This window comes from Somniosus microcephalus, chromosome 25, assembly GCF_052327205.1.
Source record: "Somniosus microcephalus isolate GS21.2 chromosome 25, FLI_Smic_1.0, whole genome shotgun sequence".
Lineage (NCBI taxonomy): Eukaryota > Metazoa > Chordata > Chondrichthyes > Squaliformes > Somniosidae > Somniosus > Somniosus microcephalus.
In genome coordinates, this window is record NC_141011.1 from 4367794 (window position 1) to 4394164 (window position 26371).

General features: G+C 49.2%; 1 protein-coding gene across 2 annotated transcripts in view; it reads left to right on the forward strand.

Moving 5' to 3' along the window:
* epha8 (eph receptor A8) overlaps positions 1-26371 on the forward strand; it is a 782627-nt gene that overhangs the window by 57968 nt on the left and 698288 nt on the right. For both annotated transcript variants that reach the window (XM_085966785.1, XM_085966786.1), the window contains exon 2: positions 12815-12879. In XM_085966785.1, coding sequence (XP_085822911.1) covers positions 12815-12879 — 65 coding nt within the window. The remainder of the gene's footprint in view (positions 1-12814; positions 12880-26371) is intronic.

Sequence of the window (26371 nt, forward strand, 5' to 3'; positions counted from 1 at the left end):
ACAGCTATTTTAGCTTTCAACCTCCTCAAGCGACAACTGGAAAAAGCCACACTTCGTTTCATCGATGAAAATCTCTCTTTCGTGGTCGAGTGCGATGCATCAGATGTGGCGATCTCAGCTACCTTGAATCAAGGTGGTTGACCCGTTGCATTTCTGTCCAGAACTTTGCAGGGTAGCGAGCTCCATTATCCTCCTGTCGAGAAGGAGGCTATGGCCATCATCGAAGCAGTACATAAATGGAGTCATTTTCTTGCTCGTCGCCATTTCACGCTTATAACCGATCAGCGCTCCGTGGCCTTTATGCTGGATAACCGGAAAAGCACTAAGATCAAGAATAACATAATACAGCTCTGGAGGATGGAATTGGCTGCCTTTGGCTACACCATACAGTATCGAACCGGCAAAGAGAATGCAGCCCCGGATACCCTCACACATGCATTCTGCTCTTCTATGTCAACTTCGACTCTTGCGGATCTTCATACTGACTTATGCCTTCCTGGCGTTACCCGTATGTTGCACTTTGTGTGATCTAAAAATCTCCCATTTTCTACAGAAGATGTGAAAAGGACATGTTCCACCTGTATAATTTGTGCGGAATTAAAACTGCAATTCTTCTGTCCATCGGATGGCTTGCTCATACACGCTATGCAGCCTATGCAGTGACTCAGCATTGACTTTAAAGGGCCATTGCCTTCCTCAACGTGAAACAGCTACTTGCTCACTATGGTGGACAAATATTCACGCTTTCCCTTTGCTCTCCCCTGTCCCAATATGCTTACTTCCACAGTGATCAAATGCCTCGATCAAGTCTTTTCCCTTTGCGGTACGGCCAATTTCATCCACTCTGATTGGGGTCCCTCCTTCATGTCAAGCGAACTCAAAAGTTATCTTTCCCAACGTGGAATCGCCACAAGTAAAACGACACTGTACCATCCCATCGGTAACGGACAGGTTGAGAGATACAACGCTATCATTTGGAACGCTGTTCGTCTTGCACTGAGGTCACGTAACCTATGAGACCAGCAGTGGGAAACTGTGCTCCCTGACGTGTTGCATTCCATCAGGTCTCTTCTTTCTATGTTCACCAATGTCACTCCTCACGAGCGATTCTTCAGGTTCCAGCGTCGCTCCACTCATGGGACGTCCCTACCATCATGGTTGGCAGCTCCCGGCCCCGTGCTGCTCTGAAGATTCGTCCGATCTTCCAAAAACGATCCCCACGTTGACGAGGTGGAACTAACGGACATTAAACCCACTTATGCGCACGTGCGGTACCCTGATGGCCGAGAGTCCACCGTTTCACTCCGAGATCTGGCTCCCTGTCCAACCAGTCTCACGGACACAACTGGTAGAGGAACCCATGGTAATGATGCCGATGCTCTGCGCTCCTTTGAGGATGACTCCCTGCCTGGGACATCAAGGGATCTGCCGGCTACTCCACCGGTTCAACTCGGAGCCAAGCGCTTCCCATGGGATGGCCACCTGAAGCCAGGACGCCGGTCAATCCCCGGCTACTAACCAAGATGACGCCAGCTCTGCGCCTGTGGCAACCCGCACCTTGAGTCACGAACCCCCCAGTCTTCCGCAGGTCGATCAAGTCGACACGGTCCCCGTCGATCTACCAGTACGGACCAAGCGACCCAGGGACCAAGACATGGTCCGAGGAGACATACCTTCCAGCCACAAGTGAAGATCTAAAAGACTGCGCCTATCCGTGGTCTGTCTAATCCACTAGAAGGAAGTCATCGGACTTCCAGAACTTTCAGGCGGGAAGGATGTCATGAATCTGATCATGACTCATGAAGTAACACTGGGCAGCCAGCTGGTGGCGCCGTCCAAGGAGTATAAATACTCGGGTGTGGGCCCAGCTTGCTCAGGTTGTTTCTGTAACCAGGAACTAGTGATGTAACTAGAATCTCCTGGTTTGAAACAGTTGATTAAAGCCTTGTTTTATACTCAAACCACGCGCTCAGTAGTCTGTTTACGGGCGGGTGTATAACGGGCGGGGGTATAACGGGCGGGGGTATAACGGGCGGGGTGTATAACGGGCGGGAGTATAAAGGGCGGGTGTATAACGGGCGGGGTGTATAACGGGCGGGGTGTATAACGGGCGGGGTGTATAACGGGCGGGTGTATAACGGGCGGGTGCATAACGGGCGGGGTGTATAACGGGCGGGTGTATAACGGGCGGGGTGCATAACGGGCGGGGTGTATAACGGGCGGGTGTCTAACGGGCGGGTGTCTAACGGGCGGGTGTATAACGGGCGGGTGTATAACGGGCGGGTGTATAACGGGTGGGGTGTATAATGGGTGTATAACGGGCGGGTGTATAACGGGCGGGTGTATAACGGGCGGGTGTATAACGGGCGGGGTGTATAACGGGCGGGTGTATAACGGGCGGGTGTTAACGGGCGGGTGTATAACGGGCGGGTGTCTAACGGGCAGGTGTATAACGGGCGGGTGTCTAACGGGCGGGGTGTATAACGGGCGGGGTGTATAACGGGCGGGTGTATAACGGGCGGGTGTATAACGGGCGGGGTGTATAACGGGCGGGTGTATAACGGGCGGGTGTATAACGGGCGGGTGTATAACGGGCGGGGTGTATAACGGGCGGGGTGTATAACGGGCGGGTGTATAACGGGCGGGTGTATAACGGGCGGGGTGTATAACGGGCGGGGTGTATAACGGGCGGGTGTATAACGGGCGGGTGTATAACGTGTGGGTGTATAACGGGAGTGTGTATAACGGGCGTGCTTAATGGGCGGGTGTAAAATGGGTGGTTGTATACCGGGTGGGGTGCCTAACGGGAAGGTATATAACAGGCGGGTATATAAACGGGCAGGTGTACAACGGGCGGGTATATAAGCAGCGGGTGTGTAACGGGCGGTGGGTGTAACGGGCGGGGGGTGTAACATTGGTGTGTGTATAACGGTCAGGGTGTATAACGGGCGGGCGTATAATGGACGATGTATAACGGGCGTGTAACAGGCGGGCGTGTAACGGGCGGGCGTGTATTACGGCAGGGTGTATTATGGGTGGGGTGTGTAACGGGCAGGGTACGTAACGGGTGGGGTGCGTAATGGGCGGGGTGCGTAACGGGCGGGGTGCGTAACGGGCGGGTGCATAACGGGCGGGGTGTATAACGGCCATATAACGGGCGGGGTGTATAACGGGCGGGGTGTATAACGGGCGGGGTGTATAACGGGCGGGTAACGGGCATGTGTATAACGGGCGTGTGTAAGGGGCGGGGTGTATAACGGGCGGGGTGTATAACGGGCGGGGTGTAAAACAGGCGGGTGAATAACGGGTGTTAAATGGGCGGGGCGTAAAACGGGCAGGGCGTATAACGGGCGGGGCGTACAACGGGTGTATAACTGGCGGGCTATAAAACGGGCGGGCGTGTAATAGGCGGGGTGCGTAACGGGCGGGGTGCGTAACGGGCGGGGTGCATAAAGGGCGGGGTGTAGAACGGGCGTGTGTATAATGGGCGGGGTGCATAACGGGCGGGCGCATAACGGGCAGGCATATTACGGGCAGGGTGTATTACGGGCGGGGTGCGTAACGGGCGGGTGCATAAAGGGCGGGGTGTATAACGGCTTTATAACGGGCGGGGTGTATAACGGGCGGGTGTATAACGGGCGGTGTGTATAACGGGTGTATAACTGGCGGGCTGTGAAACTGGCGGGTGATTAACGGGCGGGATGCGTAACGGGCGGGGGGGAATAACGGGCGGGTGTATAACGGGCGGGTGTATAACGGCCATATCATGGGCGGGTGCGTAATGGGCGGGTGCGTAACGGGTGGGTGCGTAATGGGCGGGGTGTGTAACGGGCGGGGTGTGTAACGGGCGGGGTGTGTAACTGGCGGGGTGTGTAACGGGCGGGGTGTGTAATGCGCGGGGTGTGTAACGGGCGGGGTGTGTAACGGGCGGGGTGTGCAATGCGCGGGGTGTGTAACTGGCGGGTGATTAACGGCGCGGTGCGTGACGGGTGGGTGCATAATGGGCGGGGTGCAAAACGGATGGAGTGTATAACGGGCGGGGTTTATAACAGGCGGGTGTATAACGGGCGGGGTTTATAACGGGCGGGGTGTATAACGGGCGGGGTTTATAACGGGCGGGGTGTATAACGGGCGGGGTGTATAACGGGCGGGGTTTTTAACGGGCGAGGTGTATAACGGGCGGGTGTATAACGGGCGGGGTCTATAACGGGCGGTGGTACAACGGGCGGGTGCGTAAGTGGCGTTTGTGTATAACGGGTGGGTGCATAATGGGCGGGGTGTATAATGGGAGGGGTGTAATACTGGCGGGGTGTATTGCGGGCGGGTGTATAACGGGCGGAGGTAAAACGGTTGGGGTGCGTAACGGGTGGGTGCGTAACGGGCGGGTGCATAACGGGCGGGTGTATAACGGGCGGGTGTATAATGGGCGGGAGTATAACGGGCGGGTGTATAACGGGCGGGGTGTATAACGGGCGGGTGTATGACGGGCGGGGTGTATAACGGGCGGGTGTATAACGGGCGGGATGTATAACGGGCGTGTGTATAACGGGCAAGCGTATTACGGGCGGGGTGCGTAACGGGCGGGTGCGTAATGGGCGGTGTGTATAACGGGTGTGTAACGGGCGGGGTGTGTAACGGGCAGGGTGTGTAACTGGTGGGTGATTAACGGGCGGGGTGTGTAACGGACGGGTGCATAATGGGCGGGGTGCATAACGGATGGAGTGTATAACGGGCGGGGCGTATAACGGGCGGGGTTTATAACGGGCGGGGTTTATAATGGGCGGGTGTATAACGGGCGGGGTGTATAACGGGCGGTGGTACAACGGGCGGGTGCGTAAGTGGCGTTTGTGTATAACGGGCGGGTGCATAATGGGCGGGGTGTATAATGGGAGGGGTGTAATACGGGCGGGGTGTATTGCGGGCGGGTGTATAACGGGCGGAGGTAAAACGGTTGGGGTGCGTAACGGGCGGGTGCGTAACGGGCGGGTGTATAACGGGCGGGGTGTATAACGGGCGGGGTGTATAACGGGCGTGTGTATAACGGGCAAGCGTATTATGGGCGGGGTGCGTAACGGGCGGGTGCGTAATGGGCGGTGTGTATAACGGGTGTGTAACGGGCGGGGTGTGTAATGGGCGGGGTGTGTAACTGGTGGGTGATTAACGGGCGGGGTGTGTAACGGACGGAGTGTATAACGGGCGGGGCGTATAACGGGCGGGGCGTATAACGGGCGGGGTTTATAACGGGCGGGGTTTATAACGGGCGGGTGTATAACGGGCGGGGTCTATAACGGGCGGTGGTACAACGGGCGGGTGCGTAAGTGGCGTTTGTGTATAACGGGCGGGTGCATAATGGGCGGGGTGTATAATGGGAGGGGTGTAATACGGGCGGGGTGTATTGCGGGCGGGTGTATAACGGGCGGAGGTAAAATGGTTGGGGTGCGTAACGGGCGGGTGTATAACGGGCGGGTGTATAACGGGCGGGGTGTATAACGGGCGGGTGTATAACGGGCGGGGTGTATAACGGGCAGGTGTATAACGGGCGGGGTGTATAACGGGCGGGTGTATAACGGGCGGGTGTATAACGGGCGGGTGTATAACGGGCGGGTGTATAACAGGCAGGTGTATTACGGGCGGGGTGTATTACGGGCGGGGTGCGTAACGGGCAGGGTGTATAGGGGCAATATAACGGGCGGGTGAATAACGGGCGGGTGTATAATGGGCGGGGTGTATAATGGGCGGGTGTATAATGGGCGGGGTGTATAATGGGCGGGTGTATAACGGGTGGGGTGTATAATGGGCGGGGTGTATAATGGGCGGGGTGTATAATGGGCGGGTGTATAATGGGCGGGTGTATAACGGGCGGGGTGTATAATGGGCGGTTGTATAATGGGCGGGGTGTATAACGGGTGTATAACCGGCGGGGTGTATAACTGGCGGGGGTTTAACAGGCGGGAATGTAACGGGCGGGTGTTAAACGGGCGGGTGTTAAACGGGCAGGGCGTGTAACGGGCGGGGCGCATAACGGGCGGCTGAATAATGGGCGGGCGTATAACGGGCAGGGTGTGTAATGGGCAGGGTGTATAACTGGCGGGCTGTAAAACTGGCGGGTGATTAACGGGCGGGGTGCATAACGGGCGGGTGGAATTACGGGCAGGTGTATAACGGGCGGGGTGTATAATGGGCAGGGTGTAAAACGGGCGGGGTCGATAACAGGCGGGGGTATAACGGACGGGTGTAAAATGGGCGGGGGTAAAATGGGCGGGGGTAAAATGGGCGGGGTGTATAACGGCCATATCATAGGCGGGGTGTATAACGGGCGGGGTGTATCACGGGCGGGGTATATAACGGGCATGGTTTATAACGGCCATATAACGGGTGGGTGCGTAACGGGCGTTTGTGTATAATAGGCGGGTGCATAACGGGCGGGGTGTATTACGGGCGGGGTGTAAAACGGGCGGGGTGTGTAACGGGCGGGGTGTGTAACGGGCGGGGTGTGTAACGGGCGGGGTGTGTAACGGGCGGGTGTATAACGGGCGGGGTGTATAACGGGCGGGGTGTGTAACGGGCGGGTGTATAACGGGCGGGTGTGTAACGGGCGGGGTGTGTAACGGGCGGGGTGTGTAACGGGCGGGTGTATAACGGGCGGGTGTATAACGGGCGGGTGTATAACGGGTGCGGTGTATAACGGGCGGGGTGTATAACGGGCGGGTGTATAACGGGCGGGTGTGTAACGGGCGGGGTGTGTAACGGGCGGGGTGTGTAACGGGCGGGTGTATAACGGGCGGGTGTATAACGGGCGGGTGTATAACGGGTGCGGTGTATAACGGGCGGGGTGTATAACGGGCGGGTGTATAACGGGCGGGTGTATAACGGGCGGGGTGTGTAACGGGCGGGTGTGTAACGGGCGGGTGTGTAACGGGCGGGGTGTCTAACGGGCGGGGTGTATAACGGGCGGGGTGTATAACGGGCGGGGTGTATAACGGGCGGGGTGTATAACGGGCGGGTGTATAACGGGCGGGTGTATAACGGGCTGGGTGTATAACGAGCGGGGTGTATAACGGGCGGGTGTATAACGGGCGGGTGTATAACGGGCGGGTGTATAATGGGCGGGGTGTATAACGAGCGGGGTGCGTAACGGGCGGGTGCATAATGGGCGGGGTGTATAACGGGCGGGTGTATAACGGGCGGGTGTATAACGGGCTGGGTGTATAACGAGCGGGGTGTATAACGGGCGGGTGTATAACGGGCGGGTGTATAACGGGCGGGTGTATAACGGGCGGGGTGTATAATGGGCGGGTGTATAACGGGTGGGTGTATAACGGGTGGGTGTATAATGGGCGGGTGTATAACGGGCGGGTGTATAACGGGCGGGTGTATAATGGGCGGGTGTATAACGGGCGGGTGTATAACGGGTGGGTGTATAATGGGCGGGTGTATAACGGGCGGGTGTATAACGGGTGGGTGTATAATGGGCGGGCTGCATAACGGGCGGGTGTATAATGGGCGGGGTGCATAACGGGCGTGTGCGACACGGGCGGGTGCATAAAGGGCAGGGTGTATAGGGGCAATATAACGGGCGTGGTGTCTAACGGCCATATAATGGGCGGGTGTATAACGGGCGGGTGTATAACGGTCGGGGTGTATAACGGGCGGGTGTATAACGGGCGGGTGTATAACGGGCGGGTGTATAACGGGCGGGGTGTATAACGGGCGGGGTGTATAACGGGCGGGTGTGTAACGGGCGGGGTGTATAACGGGCGGGGTGTGTAACGGGCGGGTGTATAACGGGCGGGTGTATAACGGGCGGGTGTATAATGGGCGGGGTGTATAACGGGCGGGTGTATAACGGGCGGGTGTATAACGGGCGCGGTGTATAACGGGCGGTTGTATAACGGGCGGGGTGTTTAACGGGCGGGTGTATAACGGGCGGGGTCTATAACGGGTGGGGGAAGAACGGGCGGGTGCATAACGGGCGGGGTTTATAATGGGAGGGGTGTATTACGGGCGTGTGTATAACGGGCGTGTGTATTGCGGGCGGGTGTATAACGGGCAGGTGTATAATGGGCGGGTGTATAATGGGCGGGTGTATAACGGGCGGGTGTATAACGGGCGGGTGTATAACGGGCGGGTGTATAATGGGCGGGTGTATAATGGGCGGGTGTATAACGGGCGGGTGTATAATGGGTGGGTGTATAATGGGCGGGTGTATAACAGGCGGGTGTATAACGGGTGGGTGTATAATGGGCGGGGTGCATAACGGGCGGGTGTATAATGGGCGGGGTGCATAACGGGCCTGTGCGACACGGGCGGGTGCATAAAGGGCAGGGTGTATAGGGGCAATATAACGGGCGTGGTGTCTAACGGCCATATAATGGGCGGGTGTATAACGGGCGGGTGTATAACGGTCGGGGTGTATAACGGGCGGGTGTATAACGGTCGGGGTGTATAACGGGCGGGTGTATAACCGGCAGGTGTATAACGGGCGCGGTGTATAACGGGCTTGTGTGTGACGGGCGGGCGTGTGACAGGCGGGTGGGTGATGGGCGGGCGTGTAACGGGCGGGGCATATAACGGCCATATAACGGGCGGCTGTATAACGGGCGGGGTGTATAACTGGCGGAGTGTATAATGGGCGTATAATGGGTGGGAGTATAACGGGCGGGTGTATAACTGGTGGGGTGTATAATGGGCGTATAATGGGTGGGAGTATAACGGGCGGGTGTATAACGGGCAGTGTGTATAACGGGCAGGGTCTATAACAGGCAGGGTCTATAACGGGCGGGGTCTATATCGGGCGGAGGTTTAACGGGCGGGTGTATAACGGGGGGGCATATAACGGGCGGGTGTAAAACCGTCGGGGTGTATAACGGTCAGGTGTATAACGGGCGCGGTGTATAATGGGCGTGTTTATAATGGGCGGTGTGTATAACGGGTGTGTGTGTAACAGGTGGGTGTGTGACGGGTGGGCGTGTGACGGGCAGGCGTGTGACGGGCGGGCTGTATAACGGGCGGGCTGTATAACGGGCGTGCGTGTAACGGGCGTGCGTGTAACGGGCGGGGTGTATAACGGGCGGGCGTATAACGGGCAGGTGTATAACGGACGGGTGTATAACGGGCGGGCTTGTAACGGGCGGCTAATTCACTGTCACCAATGTTGCGGTCCTGCCAGTCCCAGTTTCAGTTCCCCTGACAGGAGCAGGGACTAAAATTATCCAGTTGACAGGCTTTAATGTAATAGATGAAAACAGAAAATACTTTTGGATCTCTTCATTTCTTGCCAATTCGAGGCATTTTCCATATTACTGGTGGCACTCTGAGACCAGTACCTGTACAAAGTGCATTAAAGCCAGTGGATCCAAGTTATACTGCTAGTTTCATGTCTCTCATTGGCCAGGAAAACCTACCCAGCCAATATCTGACCTGAATATTAACAAAGTGTGGATGCAACAAGATTAAGGGTGGCATTCGGAAACCTTCCAGGCTGTCTAATGCTACAACAGAGGGAGACTTGCAGGTCCTCACAATGAAAGGCATTGCACAGTTCACTCAATCCAAAACCAAATCTATTTTGCTTTGAGCAAAACTATGTAATATTAATGGCCTAGAAATTCGGGTCCCCACGGGTGAGTACGCACGGGGTACTCACATGTAGGCCCAACGAAAGTGCCAGTTTCATGCATGCACTGCGCATGCGCAGGAAACCGGAACTTCTGTTCCCTTAAAGGAAGGGGTTCACAGGTCGAACGCGTGCGCCAGAGAGGCAGCGCGTACGCCTGGAACTTCCGTTTTTTATCCAGGTTTCTCCGGGAGGGTAAGTCTCCAGCAGTTACACTTTTAAAAAGCAGGCGCAAGGCCTGCTTTTAACAAGGTAAATGGTGAATTAATTAAAATATAAACATTTTTTCCACAGGTTTATTATGTTTAAATACTTTAAAAAAAGGTAAGTTTATTTTTAGCCCCGTTAGAAAATGTAATTAATTTTTATAAAAATTTAAATTATTGTTTAAAATAGTTACTTTATGTAATTTAGTTATTTTAAAAATGTGATTTAAAAAAAAATTTATTTGAAGTTTTAGTGATGTTTTGGGGCTTATAGTATTTATAGGTTTGACAGCTCTTCCTGTCAGTTTTATGAATGGAGCATTCCCTGCTACCATTGGCTCTCCATGGCCCACGTGTTCCCAGGGGACGCTTCGAACTAACTGCGCCCCTCGGATACGCAAGCACTGCGCGCCGGCAGTTGGAGCAGGCCCAGGATCGGAATCCCACGCGGGCCCACAGCTCAACGGCCGGCGCGCTAGGTAAGTGCAGGTCGGAGGCTTGCACCCGTAGGAAGCTCCCGACCCGAATTTCTGGGCCAATATAACTCACCTAGTACAAATATGAGAGGGTTTCAGCCTTGGCTCAGTGCTAGCACTCTCGCCTCTGATTCATGTGGTCGTCAGTTTAAGTTGTACTCCAGAGGCCTTAACACATGATCAGAACTGACTGTTTAGTGCAGTACTGAGGGAGTGCTGCACTGTTGGAAGTGCCGTCTTTCTGCAGAGATGTTATACCGAGGCCCCATCTGCCCTCTCAGATGGATGCAAATGATCTCATAGCACCATTTGAAGAAGAAGGAGTTATCCCTGGTGTCCTGGCCAATATTTATCCCTCACCCAACATCACTAAAATAGATTATCTAGCCATTATCTCATTGCTGCTTGTGGGAGCTTGCTGTTCGCAAACTGGCTGCCACATTTCCTACATTACAACAGTGGCTCTGCTACAAAATGCTTCATTGGTTGTGAAATGCTTTGGGACTTCCTGAGGTTGTGAAAGGTGCTACATAAATGCAAGTCCTTTCCTTTATACTGTAATATAGTCCTCGCCGGCCCCCCACCCACTCAGGGTTTATGCAGTCCCTTAGTCAATGTAAACCTACACTGACAAATAGATATTCTGACCATTTTGTGGGTTAAATGTGTCGGCTGTGGCTCAGTGGGCAGCACTCTCGCCTTTGAGTCAGAAGGTTGTAGGTTCAAGTCCCACTCCAGAGACTTGAGCACATAAAGCTAGGCTGACACTCCAGGGCAGTGCTGGGGGAGTGCTGCACTGTCGGAGGCGCCGTCTTTCGGATGAGGCACTAAACTGAGGCCCGGTCGGTTCTCTCAGGTGGACGTAAAAGATCCTGTGGCATTATTTCGAAGAAGAGTAGGGGCGTTATCCCCAGTGTACTGGCCAATATTTATCCCTCAACCAACATAAAAAAACAGAACATCTGGTCATTATCACATTGCTGTTTGTGGGAGCTTGCTGTGTGCAAATTGGCTGCTGCGTTTCCCACATCACAACAGCAACTCTACTTCATTGACTGTAAAGCACTTTGAGACATCTGGTGGTCGTGAAAGGTGCTATATAAATGCATTTCTTTCTAAATCTGGCCAGGCATTTACATCAAGCTCTTCACAGCAACCTAATAAGACAATTCTCCCACTGTGCAGCTCAGACATCCCCAGATCTAAATAGGGGAGATTTAACGTTAATCAATTGGAGTATATAACCCCTGACTATCTAACCTGCCTACAGGGCCAAACAATTCATCCAAAGCTTGGCCAAGTGCAGCGGGTACCAGTTTTCTGCTCACATCCACCTTGCGCATTTGTGGAGAATGCTATCGGAGTACTTGTGTCACTTTACGCTGGTGTAACCTGCAGCAGCAGAGGAGAGGAGTATCTGGGGGGAAAAGTACTTTCTGGAAAGTGAAATAATCTTCTTCTTCTTAGGCAGTCCCTCGGAACCGAGGATGACTTGCTTCCACACTAAAAATGAGTTCACAGGTGACTGATGAGTCCAATGCGGTCTCGTCACAGGTGGGGCAGACGGTGGTTGAAGGGGCGGGTGGGTGGGGTGCTTGGGTTGACGTGCGCTCCTTCCGCTGTTTGCGCTTGGCTTCCGCTTGCTCCCGGCAAAGAGACTCGAGGTGTTCGGCACCTTCCCGGATGCTTCTCCTCCACTTTGTGTGGTCTTGGGCCAGGGATTCCCAGGTGTCATTGGGGATGTTGCATTTTTTCAAGGAGGCTTTGAGGGTGTCCTTGAAGCGTTTCCTCTGCCTGCCTGGGGCTCTCTTACTCTGTCAGAGCTCCGTGTAAAGCGTTTGTTTTGGGAGTCTCGTATCAGGCATGTGGACAATGTGGTCCGTCCATTGGAGCTGATCGAGCATGGTCAAAGCTTCGATGCTGGGGATGTTGGCTTGAGCGAGAACACTGACGTTGGTGTGCCTATCCTGCCAATGGATTTGCAGGATCTTGCGGAGGCAGCGCTTGTGGTACCTATCCAGTGCTTTGAGGTGCCTGCTGTACATGGTCCATGTCTCTGAAGCATACAGGGGAGCAGGTATCACTGCTGCTCTGTAGACCATGAGCTTAGTGCCGGCTTTGAGGTCCTGGTCTTCAAACACTCTCTTCCTCAGGCGACCGAAGGCTGCACTGGCACACTGAAGGCGGTGTTGGACTTTGTCATTGACATCTGCCCTTGTTGACAGTAGGCTCCCAAGGTATGGAAATAATAATCTGCAGACGGATAATTCTTCCAAAGGGATTCTGTGAATTTCTAAGTTAATAGAAATTTGCCCTCTGCAAAAAGATCATTTTACAGTTTCATTTGGTGGGAATTTCTTTGATCGATTTCATTTCTTATTACTGTAGACTGGCCCAAAGGCTATGTCGGGCTAGTTCTTTCATTTTTAAGTAAGCCCTTATGCGCACTAATAGAATTGGTATAAATATGTTGCTATAAACTGTACATGACAAATGTTCTTTCTCCCTTGTTTCAGTGAACCTGTTGGACACAGCATCAATACAAGGGGACTGGGGATGGCTGACATATCCTCACAATGGGGTGAGTGAAGTTACTCTACAAGGAGGGTCATCGATTTAATACAAAAATAGAATCATTTTCAGATGTTATAATATGTCAGAAGTTCAAATGATTGTAAGTCTGTGTCTGCTGTGATTCGCCTTAAGACCCAACTTTGCCCGAAGTGATTAAATACTTTCCCCTGCTCTGGTAGTCTTTCTGAAGTTAGAAGTAATAAAGTTGGCTTCATTGCACTTCTCAACCCTTCCAGGATGTTTTTATTGAACGTTGTGGTGACCGTCAACTCTTCTGAGCATTTCCGTAATTTCTGTGATCACTTTTGGGTAATGCCTGTGAGATACAATGGCTCAGTTGGGTTCTGATCATCAGTATTTGACGGATTCAAAGTTTCTATCTTTTACATTAGCTATTGTATAAAATAGCCACTAGTGAGATATAAAGGGGCAATTCAATATCAGGTTTGATGGGTGTATAAATCAATGAACAGGTGTGTTAGATTTTTTTCATAGTTAACTTTAATGTTCATTTACATATTAAGTTCAGTCACTTTGTATTGTGTTGGATTGTAATAAATGGTGATCTCACTCCCAATGTCCTATTTTCTTCTGTCTTAAATAAACATGCTGAAAATTTGACAACTTAGTAAAGAAACATCTCTCCCGCACCCTAAAGAAGATGCTTGCAGTCCACAATAATAGAAAATATCGGACTTTTACATTTTTGAGACCATGTGACTTAGCTGTTATTTTATATGTGTTAATGTTAACTGAATTGCAGTGCTAATTGACAACTCACAGTCCCTCAATGGGTACATTTACAAATTATTGTAGCATGGAAGAACAACAGAAAGCTACAAACTACAGACTAGAGTTATGGTCCAAAGTGAATCTTTTAACTGGATTTGATTTTGTAGCATTGGTTTTAATGACTCCATTTTTCATTATGTTGAAGTGTAACAGGTTTTATTAATTTCTTGTCATTCTCTTAGTGTTCTTGCTGCCTGTGGTCAGGAGATTGTGCATCTTATTCCATCTGTAGCTGATAGGGCATAGTGTCTGATACATGAGTGGCCAACAATAGTACACTTCATTCAGACATTTCCGCCTCCCTCTTCACTCTCCCACCATCAAACCTACTCCGACTTCAACTTAGCGCACCGTCTACCTGAATGCGAATTCACTTGAGTTAAGCTTGGGAGTTAGAGCGCAGGCAGTACAGAGACACAAACCCACCAGCCTTTGTTTGACAATCACACATTCCATCTGCTGGAGCTACTGACCTGATCAGAGCTGTACCATATCTGAATGAACAATATGAGGGAGGCCTTTATCACACCAGTTGTAAATCCAAAACTCTGAAGTATTATCTGCCATTAAGTCCAATTCTGCAGAAGAACAATTTGGGTGAAAAGCAGCACTGAATTGTGGTACAGCAAGGTACTCTTTAATATCATCCCACATTATTGTCCATCCACAGCATTTATGGAGTCAGCGATACTGTTTTGATCCACTTTCAGTATTGAGCCAGTTCAATTGGTCAGTCCCACAAAGAATAATGAAGTATCAGTTGTAGTTTGCTAAAAGGTTTAGTGAAATACAAATGCTACAGTAGCCTCCTCGGATTATGAAATATGCATCAAGAGGGCAGTGATGTTGCCGGTAATGGACAGCCAGACCTGTTTAGGCATCAGTTGAGTTTCTCAGATCTCAGTGTGGTTACAGGAATACTGGTACAAATTGAAGCACTAACACGTTGCAGTACGGCACTAGACATTGTGTCACCCTCTCCTCCACATAATCTTTCAATTTAGTGTTGCTGTTTTAGACTGTCCAGTGCAGCCTTGCGTTACTGCACACAGGGCTATGAAAACTCCCTAAATGTTTACTAGCCGCATTCTGTAACAAAGGTTATTTTGTCGCAACGTGAAATTGGGAATGTAAAGTAAGACATTCTTTTCACACATGAATGAGGATAAGACATATTTCTTTTTATGCTATTCTTTTTCTTTTTCTCTCCCAGTGGGGTCTCTCCAAACACACACTGAGAGGGCGGGGAGTTTTCCAAATTCTGGCCTTGGCCAGTGTTGTTCTGATTGACCCAAGAAAACCCTCTGGTTGTCCTCCTATCCCATGCAGAAGACTCGTGCCTGAACTCGGGCTTTCCGCTCGGTGCGGAGGCACTCAGTGAAGCTACCACTTTGTGAAATCACAGAGTTGTAACTGTCACACCACAAGAAAAAGAAAAGAAAGACTTGCATTTCTATAGCGCCTTTCAGGATCTCAGGACATCCCAAAGTGCTTCACAGCCAATGAAGTACTTATTTTGAAGTGCAGTCACAGTTGTAATGTAGGAAACGCAGCAACCAATTTGCGCACAGCAAGCTCCCACAAACAGCAGCGTGATAATGACCAGATAATCTGTTTTAGTGATGTTGATTGCTGGATAAATATTGGCCCCAGGCCACCGGGGAGAACTCCCCCCCTACTCTTCTTTGAAATAGTGCCATGGGATCTTTTACATCCACCTGAGAGGGCAGACGGGGCCTCGGTTTAACATTTTATCTGAAAGATGGCACCTCCGACAGTGCAGCACTCCCTCGGTAATACACTGGAGTGTCAGCCTGGATGTTGTGCTCAATTCTCTGGTGTGGGATTTGAACTCACGACCTTCTGACTCGGGCGAGAGTGTGCTACCAGCCGAGCCACAGCTGACACTGTAACTCACCAGTGTGATTTATGCACCATCGCTCAAAATTACACGCTGCCCAATGGGCAAATTTAACAATTAGTTTGGAAAAACAGAAAGGTAAGCTTTGCCTAGAATTTTGTAATGGACTTATTGCTATGAAAATGTTCAATTTACTTGATTCGTAATTGCTGTACTTGTCATCTCTCAACTGGAACCTGGTTATTTATTCTGGATTAGAAAAGGCTTTACTTGTCTCAGCGGTAATTGCAGGGATGTATGGTAGAGCTTCTAGATGTTAAGCACCTCACCTTTCATTGAGCACTGATCGAGTGCCTTCTGTTAGTTTAAACCTTTTACTGGTTGAACGCTGTGTTCCCTTGTCCTACTGCCACCATTTAATTTAAAGTATTATTCCAGATTTACCTTTTTCCATACCATTTACTATCTTATATCCCTCGATAGGTTCACCTCTAAGACACATCCTTCCTAGGCTAAAAGATCCAAGAATATCTGGTCTTTCCTAATAGGTAAGATCCCTCACACGAGGGGTCAGCCTTGTCTCTTTCCTCTGTACATATGCCCGGCACATGCTTCGTTCAGTCCTAACAAATTCCCAGTAGAGACCCTAAGAGAAGCACCAGGCCCCTCATTTACATACGCGAGGGGCCTAACGTCTGCTTTAGATGGTCGCCGGGGACGTCTGAATATTGCCCGACCCAATATGGCGTTGGACATATTTCAGGCCCCTTGGGGTGCGGGAGACAGCACTGGAAATTGGAGCATTTTGCCCCCATTCTGGACCCAAAAAACGTGCACAGTGGGGTCCGATCCACCCCACCCACCCCAGGCTTTTATTAGATGCATCCATATGTACAATATTGTGTCTATTACGTCAATCACGGAGAAAGCATTGCACTTTTAGGTGTGACGGTTGCACTAGGTGCAAGACTGTGTCACCCAATGCAAAGTCTGTGTGAAGCAGGCAGAGGACGTGTGACACTTGCACTGATGGCATCAACTACTCACAGCCCAGCAGATAGGGAGCCAATGAATAAGTAACACCTTTAAACATGGTAGAGACAGGGAAGGAAAGCAGATCCCTTCCTGTTGTCTTTTTCTGAATTGAATAGCCTGACCTTTCTGTAAATTCCCTCAGCAGCAACTAATTCACCTCAGGATATGACCATTTACTAAACAAATGGACTTTTTTGGCATTAAAGGGACAGAGCTTTAAAAAGGGACAATTGGAGCTTCTAAAACTGAGATCAATAGATTTTTGGTAGGTCAGGGATAAGGAGCTAAATGAAATTGAGGTACAGATCTGCCATGGCCTAATTGAATGGCGGAGCGGGCTCGAGGGGCTGAATGGCCCCCTCCTGTTCCTATGGACCTAGATGAAGTTAAACACGACTCCACTTGAACGGCTGGCAGCCTTCCTGAATGTAGTTCTTTTACATCAATTGGAAAAGGGCCATCAAGATTTAGACCATCCCCTGTTTATTATCCATGTGTTACACTCCTGTCAAAGACTGACTTGCTATGGGGAGATCTGCAAGTATATGAAAATAAACACAAACACACTTACAACCAGCTTTGTAGCTACATAGGGACTTCTCACTAGCGGCAGGATAATGAGCTGTGTAGACAATATCCATCACTGGTTGGATACAAAAGACAACCCATTATTTTTCATTGGTAAAGACAGTGCTTTAGAATGAATGACATGTACACAGATCACTGTGTAATGTCCAGTGCTAAATATATTTATACTGCACATGAGTTGTTACTGGTAATGTCCACTTTGTATGTGAACAATAAAATACTACTGAACTGATCAATATGATGTGCACATATCAAAACTGAGCACATGCACACAGAAAAGGGGTGCAATGAGGTTTAATTTCTGACAAAATATTTCATACATTCGAAACACAAATTACCAGTAATTTAAAAACACAGACCTCACACTATCAGTAACAGAAAACATAGAATGCATACCGTCAGTAACAGAAAACATAGAATGCATACCGTCAGTAACAGAAAACATAGAATGCATACCGTCAGTAACAGAAAACACAGACCTCACCCTGTCAGTAACAGAAAAAACAAATCGCACACTGTCAGTAACAGAAAACAAAGACCTTACACTCTTAGTAACAGAGCAAAGGCAGACCTCACAAAGTAAGTAACGGAAAACACTGGCCTCACACTGTCAGTAACAGAGAAAACACAGACCGCACGATGTCAGTAATAGAATACACAGACCTCATACCATCAGTAACAGAAAACACAGACCGCACACTGTAAGTAACAAAGAAAACACAGGCCACATACTGTCAGTAATAGAAAACAGACCTCACATTGACAGTAACAGAAAAAACAGACCTCACACTGTCAGTAACAGAAAACACAGATCGCACACTGTCAGTAACAGAAAACACAGACACACAGTAACAGAAAACACAGACCTCACACTGTCAGTAACACAAAACACAGACATACAGTAACAGAAAACAGAGACCGCACACTGTCAGTAACAGAAACCTCAGACTGCACAATGCCAGTAACAGAAAACACAGACGTCACACTGTCAGTAACAGAAAACATAGACCTCACACTGTCAGTAACAGAAAACACAGACCTCACATTGTCATTAACAGAAAACAAAGACTGCACACTGTCAGTAACAGGAAACACAGACGTCACACTGTTAGTAACAGGAAACACAGACGTCACACTGTCAGTAACAGAAACACAGACCTCACACTGTCAGTAACAGAAAACACAGACCTCACACTGTCAGTAACAGAAAACACAGACCTCACACTGTCAGTAACAGAAAACACAGACCTCACACTGTCAGTAACAGAAAACACAGACCTCACACTGTCAGTAACAGAAAACACAGACTGCACACTCTCAGTAGCAGAAAAAACAGACCGCATACTGTCAGTAGCAGAGAAAACACAGACCGCACACTGTCAGTAGCAGAGAAAACACAGAATGCACACCTTCAGCAATAGAAAACACAGACCACACACAGTCAGTAATAGAAAACACAGACCACACACTGTCAGTAACAGAAAACACAGATCTCATACTGTCAGTAACAGGAACACAGACCACATACTGTCAGTAACAGAAAACACAGACCTCACACTGTCAGTAACAGAAAACACAGACCTCACACTGTCAGTAACAGAAAACACAGACCTCACACTGTCAGTAACAGAAAACACAGACCTCACACTGTCAGTAACAGAGAAAACACAGACTGAACACTGTCAGTAACATAAAACACAGACCTCACACTGTCAGTTAATGAAAACACAGACTGCACACTCTCAGTAGCAGAAAAAACAGACCACACACTGTCAGTAGCAGAGAAAACACAGACCGCACACTGTCAGTAATAGAAAACACAGACCACACACTGTCAGTAACAGAAAACTCAGACCGCGCACGGTCATTAACAGAAAACACAGACCGCACACTGTCAGTAGCAGAGAAAACACAGACCTCACACTGTCAGTAACAGAAAACACAGACCACACACTGTCAGTAACAGAAAACACAGACCTCATACTGTCAGTAACAGAAAACACAGACCACACACTGTCAGCAACAGAAAACACAGACCGCACACGGTCATTAACAGAAAACACAGACCGCACACTGTCAGTAGCAGAGAAAACACAGACCTCACACTGTCATTAACAGAAAACACAGACAACAGGCTGTCAGTAACTGAAAACACAGACCTCACACTGTCATTAACAGAAAACAGAGACAGCACACTGTCAGTAACAGAAAATACAGACCACGTACTGTTAGTAACAGAGAAAACACAGACCTCACACTGTCAGTAACTGAAAACACAGACAGCACACTGTCAGTATACAGATTAAACCCAAACCACACATTGTCAGTAATAGAAAGCACTGGCTGTACACTGTAAGTACCGGAAAACACAGACCACAAACAGTCAGTTAAAGAGAAAACACAGACTGCGCACTGTCATTAACAGAAAACACAGACAACAGACTGTCAGTAACTGAAAACACAGACCTCATTCTGTCATTAACCGAAAACACAGACAGCACACTGTCAGTAAAAGAAAACACAGACCGCAGACTGTCATTAACAGAAAACACAAACTGCAGACTGCCAGTAACGGAAAACACAGACCTCACACTATCAGTAGCAGAAAATAAAGACTGCACACTGTCAGTAACAGAAAACACAGACCACGTACTGTTAGTAACAGAGAAAACACAGACCTTACACTGTCAGTAGCAGAAAACACAAACCGCACACTGTCAATATAAGAAAACACAGAGCGCACACTGTCAATAACAGAGAAAAACCAGACCACGTACTGTTAGTAACAGAGAAAACACAGATCTCACACTGTCAGTAACAGAAAACACTGACCTCAGTGTCAGTAACAGAAAATACAGACTGCACACTGCCAGTAACAGAAAACACAAACTGCAGACTGACAGTAACAGAAAACACAAACTGCAGACTGACAGTAACAGAAAACACAGACTGCACACTGCCAGTAACAGAAAACACAGACCGCACACTGCCAGTAACAGAAAACACAGACCTCACACTGCCAGGAACAGAAAACACAGACCTCACACTGCCAGGAACAGAAAACACAGACCTCACACTGTCATTAACAGAAAACACAAACTGCAGATTGAAAGTAACAGAGGAAACACAGCCCTCAAACTCTCAGTAACAGAGAAAACGCAGCCCTCATACTGTTAGTAACATATTAAACACAAACCACACACTGTCAGTTGTTGTATATGTACCTTTAAGAGAATAACTGATCTCAGACTGCAGTACCGGCAGTGACCACCCCTGTATAAAAGGCGCTAGAGAGCCTCTGTTTGTTAGATTCGTTTATGCCTTCCACCAGTAAAGATCGTTTTGTTTTCTCTCCTGCTAGTCCGTGTCTCAATCATTCACGGACTTAACACTGGCGACGAGTAAGAAACGTACTTACCTGCAACTCGGCAGCAGCTCCGACGACATTGTTGAAGGTCGGAAGAAAAAAAAAATAGAGTCCATTGAAACTCGAGGAACGGGCGTCGACCGTCAATCATCGGGTTCAAGGCTTTGCAGGAGAGACTGTCCAGAGCCAGGCTGGGTTCCTCGGTCCGTGGTTCCCCAGCTAATCGGGCTGGTGGCAGGTAGTGCTCTGATCCTTCCTGGGCTGCGGCGGGCTGAAGCTCGATCGGGTGGCCTTTCAACGGGGCCGGGCAGCGAGGAGAGAGAGGGAGGGTGGAGCATACAGGGCGCGGCTGGTGTTTCGAAGCTGGGCAGCGTTCGGACCTCAGAAGAGGGAGGGAAGTGTCCCAGAGGGTCCGCTCCACGAGGGGAAAATAATAAAAGAAAAAGAATACGCGCAAGAAATCGTGGAAAGCAGCGCTAACAACAGCGGGGAAGAAGGAAAAGCGCAGGAGGCGCCATTTTGTTAAATCGGGGAAGAAGGCAAAGCGCGGGAGGCGCCATTTTAGATTTGCAAGATGCCGAAGACTGGCTGTATCACTGCTTTTGATAATACATTAGAGGACTGGACCACGTATGTGGAAAGAGTCGAGGTATATTTCGAGGCAAATGAAATAGCGGAGGGGAAAAAGGCATCAATATTGCTAAACTTAATGGGCGCTAGAACGTACGGCCTATTGCGGGACCTGATTACTCCAGCCAAACCGAAGGCGAAGAGTTTTAATGAAATTGTTGCTGTTCTACAGGAGCACTTAAACCCTGCACCACTGTTGATAGCAGAAAGATTTAAATTCCACAGGAGAACTCAGCACAAAGATGAGAGCAATGCTGAGTATCTTACGGAACTACGCAAGCTATCAAAGCACTGCCAGTTCGGAGCAGGACTGGCAGATACCCTACGGGACAAATTTGTCTGTGGACTCCTGAGTGAAGGAACACAGAAGAAGTTACTCACAGAAAAAGAGCTGACGCTAGATAAGGCTTTCAGCGTGGCAGTATCGTATGAAGCAGCAGCCAGGGGAGCTGCAGAAATTCAACAAAAACCACAGGAATACGGCACCCACGAAATGACACGGGGATTTGCAAAATGTTATCGCTGCGGCAGAACTAACCATGACCAGAAGGACTGCTGGTCCAAAGACAAAATATGCAGACAATGCGGGAAGATTGGACACATTGCACGAGTTTGTAGGTCTGGGAAGAAGACCAGCGACAACAAAAAGGCTACTAAGGAACCGTACAAGAAAGTACAAAAGATGACGGACAGTAGTTCCAAAGACCAGATGAGCGATAGTGAATCCGAGAACAGGAGATTAAGCTGTCTCAAACTTCACAATGTAATCGCAAAAGAGGATCACCGAACCATTTGGGTCACCCTCACGATAGCAGGGTCCCAAGTTAAAATGGAATTGGATACAGGATCAGCGCTAACTGTCATGAATCGACGAGACTACGAGCGGCTATTCTCACACATACCCTTGAGAGAGACATCCATCGTCTTGACGACGTATACAGGGCAAAAAGTATACCCCAGAGGAAAAATAAGGGTGCCTGTCAAATACAATGGCAAGGAAATACAGAAATTGTATCTCTACATACTGCCAAATGGTGGACCACCGTTATTGGGACGAGAATGGATCAGGAAGATAAACTTAGATTGGCATTCCATTCATGCAATGACGGTGGACGGTAAAAAAGATGAAGACGTCACTCCTGGACGATTGTCAATAATCTTAGCTAACGCCAAAGAGGTATTTCAACAAGAACTGGGCACGCTTAAAGGCGTAACCGCCTCGTTAAAAATAGAAGAGAATGCAGTTCCCAAGTTTTTCAAAGTGAGACCGGTACCATATGCAATTCGCCCAGCCGTCGAGGCAGAGCTGGAGAATCTGGAGAAGGCGGGCGTGTTGTCTAAGGTCGACTGGAGCGAGTGGGCGACACCCATCATTCCTATCATGAAGAAAACGTTAAGCAATAAGTCCGGAGAGCCAAGGAAGATTCGCATCTGTGGGGATTTCAAGGTGACGGTGAACCCTGTCCTTCACACAGTACAATATCCTCTTCCAAGGATAGAAGACATCTTCGCCTCGCTGTCTGGAGGGAAGCGTTTTACAAAAATTGACCTAGCACAAGCATATTTGCAGATGGAGGTTGAAGAGTCCTCTAGGAAGTATCTCACGATAAACACTCACAAAGGTCTTTACCAGTATCATCGATTGGTATTCGGAGTAGCATCGGCTCCGGCGATATGGCAAAGAGCGATGGAACAAGTCCTGCAAGGGATTCCGGGGACTCAGTGTTACTTGGACGACATCCTTGTAACAGGTGAAGATGACAGTGAACACCTTAACAACCTAGAACAGGTGCTCACTAGACTACGGGAACATGGGCTGCGAGCCAACCGCCCCAAGTGCGAATTTTTTAAGAAACAGATATCGCATTGTGGCCACGTGATTGATGAAGAGGGGTTACATAAGTCCCCTGACAAAATTGAAGCGGTTGTTAAGGCCCCAGCGCCTGAAAATGTGTCGCAACTGAGGTCATTCCTCGGATTGGTGAATTACTATCATAAGTTTTTGCCGAATTTGTCGACAATTCTGCACCCGCTAAATGCCCTGCTACGAACGGGGGTAGCATGGAAATGGAGCGATGATTGTAAACGTGCTTTTCAGAAGAGTAAGGACTTAATCACTTCAAAGGAAGTATTGGCTCACTACAACCCAGCACTCCCAATCAGGCTGGCGTGTGATGCGTCTCCCTACAGCATTGGGGCGGTACTGTCACATAAATTCCTTGATGGTTTGGAGAGGCCGATAGCTTTTGCATTACGCTCGTTAACTTCTGCCGAGCGTAACTACGCCCAGATTGACAGAGAGGCCCTCAGCCTAGTGTGGGGGGTGAAGAAGTTCAATCACTATCTGCACGGTCAAAAATTTACTCTACTAACCGATCATCAACCTCTTGTCTCCATTTTCAACACTCAGAAGGGCGTACCAATAATGACAGCACAACGGCTGCAGAGATGGTCCCTTTTCCTAGGGGCACACCAATATGACATCGAGTACAAAGGAACTAAACAGCATGGAAATGCTGATGGATTGTCATGTCTACCGTTGCCGACGGTGGAAGATGAAGACCTTGCAGTGGATCCGATGGAGTTATTCCACTCGACCATAGTTGAATGTCTCCCTGTGACGAATGCAAACATAGAAAAGGAAACACGGAATGACCCGACACTATCACGGGTCTATGATTTAACGGTGAAGGGATGGCCAGCACATGGCGAACCACTGCTGCCATCATTCTCGCCGAGGAGAGAACAGCTGTCAGTGTGCAGAGGAACCTTGATGTGTGGATCCAGAGTAGTAATTCCACCTAAGTTGACGGATAGAGTGCTCAATGAGCTTCATGAGGGTCATCTGGGTGGGGTAAAAATGAAGACCTTAGCCAGAGCGTTTGTGTGGTGGCCGGGAATCGATAGAGAAATCGAAGAGATGACCAAGAGCTGTGCAGGATGCCAGAAGGTCCAAAACGCCCCACCACAAGCTCCTCTGCATCCATGAGAGTGGCCCTCATCTCCATGGCAAAGGGTGCACATTGATATTGCTGGTCCCTTCATGGACTCGATGTTTTTAATTGCGGTGGATGCACATTCAAAGTGGCCAGAGGTAATAAAAATGTCCTCAACCACCGCGGAAAAAACTATCACAGTTTTACGAACCATATTTGCCAGGAATGGGCTGCCTGAACAGATTTGCTCTGACAATGGACCACAGTTTGTGTCTGAAGAGTTCCGGAGGTTCTTAAAGAACAATGGTGTTAAGCATTACACATCTGCCCCATATCATCCAGCCACTAATGGATTGGCCGAGAGGTTTGTCCAAACATTCAAGAAGGCTATCAAGGCAATGTGTAATGAAGATATACCCCTACAACACAAGGTGGACAACTTCTTGTTTGCCTACCGGAATGCGACACATGCGGTTACCAACCAAACTCCAGCCATGATGTTCTTCAATCGAAGACTACGATGCCGCTTGGATTTGGTTAAGCCAAACGTCCGAAGCGATGTGGAGAACAGGCAGTTTCAGAATATGAATGAAAGGCCGACCAGGAGTTTTAAGATAGGTCAACCAGTTTTGGCCCGGGACTACCGCACTGAGAAATGGCAGCCAGGAACGATTTGTACACGACAAGGACCTCTCATGTATACCGTGGACGTTGGGGAGAGCATTGTAAGACGCCATGGTGACCAAATTCTAGAGTCACTGGAAAACGTCAACTCCACACCACGATCTGATACACCTGGTAATGAAATCGACGTTCCAATTGCAGCTACCACAGAACCGGTAATATTGGAAGCAGATGAACCAAACAACGACATTGATTCCGACTCAACATTGCCAGAAGAACCTGATACTCCAAAGAGGCGTTATCCAGACAGAATCAGGAAGCCTCCTCAAAGACTGAACTTATAATTGCTTAAACTTAACCAATGTATCTAGCAACAGTAATTGTGATTGTAATTCGTTATCATTAGTTGTTAAATGAATGTTATGTACTGTTTATCTAAAAGGGGAGGAATTGTTGTGTATGTACCTTTAAGAGAATAATTGGTCTCAGACTGCAGTACCGGCAGTGACCACCCCTGTATAAAAGGCGCTAGAGAGCCTCTGTTGGTTAGATTCGTTTATGCCTTCCACCAGTAAAGATCGTTTTGTTTTCTCTCCTGCTAGTCCGTGTCTCAATCATTCACGGACTTAACATCAGTAACAAAAAACACTGGGTGTACACTGTCATTAACAGAAAACACAAACTGCAGACTGCCAGTAACAGAAAACACAGACTGCACACTGTCAGTAACAAAGAAAACACATACCGCACACTGTGTCAGAAAAAGAAAACAAAGAGTGCACACAGTCAGGAACGGAAAACACAGACCACACACTATCAGTAACAGAGAAAGCAGAGCTCTTCCACTGTCAGTAACAGGGAAAACACAGACCGCACACTGTCAGTAACAGAAAACAGAGACTGCACACTGAGAGTAACAGAAATCAAAAACCACAAAATGTCAGTAACAGAAAACACCGACAACAAACTGTCAGTACCTGAAAAATAGACCTCACACTGTAAGTAACGGAAAACACAGACCACACACTCAGTAACAGAAAACACAGACCGCACACTGTCAGTAACAGAAAACACAGATGTCACACTGTCATTAACAGAAAACACAGACCGCACACTGTCAGTAACAGAAAACACAAACTGCAGATTGAAAGTAACAGAGGAAACACAGCCCTCATACTGTCAGTAACATATTAAACACAAACCACACACTGTCAGTAACAGAAAACACTGGGTGTACACTGTCATTAACAGAAAACACAAACTGCAGGCTGACATTTGTTGTGTATGTACCTTTAAGAGAAGAACTGATTCTATACTGCAGTACTGGCAGTGACCACCCCTGTATATAAAGCCATAGCAGGCTTCTGTACGTCAGTCTTGAGTTCCCCTCTGTTCAATAAATACCTGTTTTATTGTTCTCCTGCAGTCTGTGTATTATTGATCCTCGGACACTACACTGGCGACGGGCAGGTTTGAACTCACCTGCAGTACTGCATCACCTCACGGGGATCTTTTCCCTGAAGAGAAGCTTCTTGGAGGTCGAAGTCAGAACGGCGGGCGTCGACCGCGGGCAACCGCCCAGGGATCCATCGGAGAGTTGCAGGGGAAGCTGTGGAGAGCTGGGCCTGGCTCCCCAGTTGAGGTGTTCCAGCAAGTCGTGCTGGTA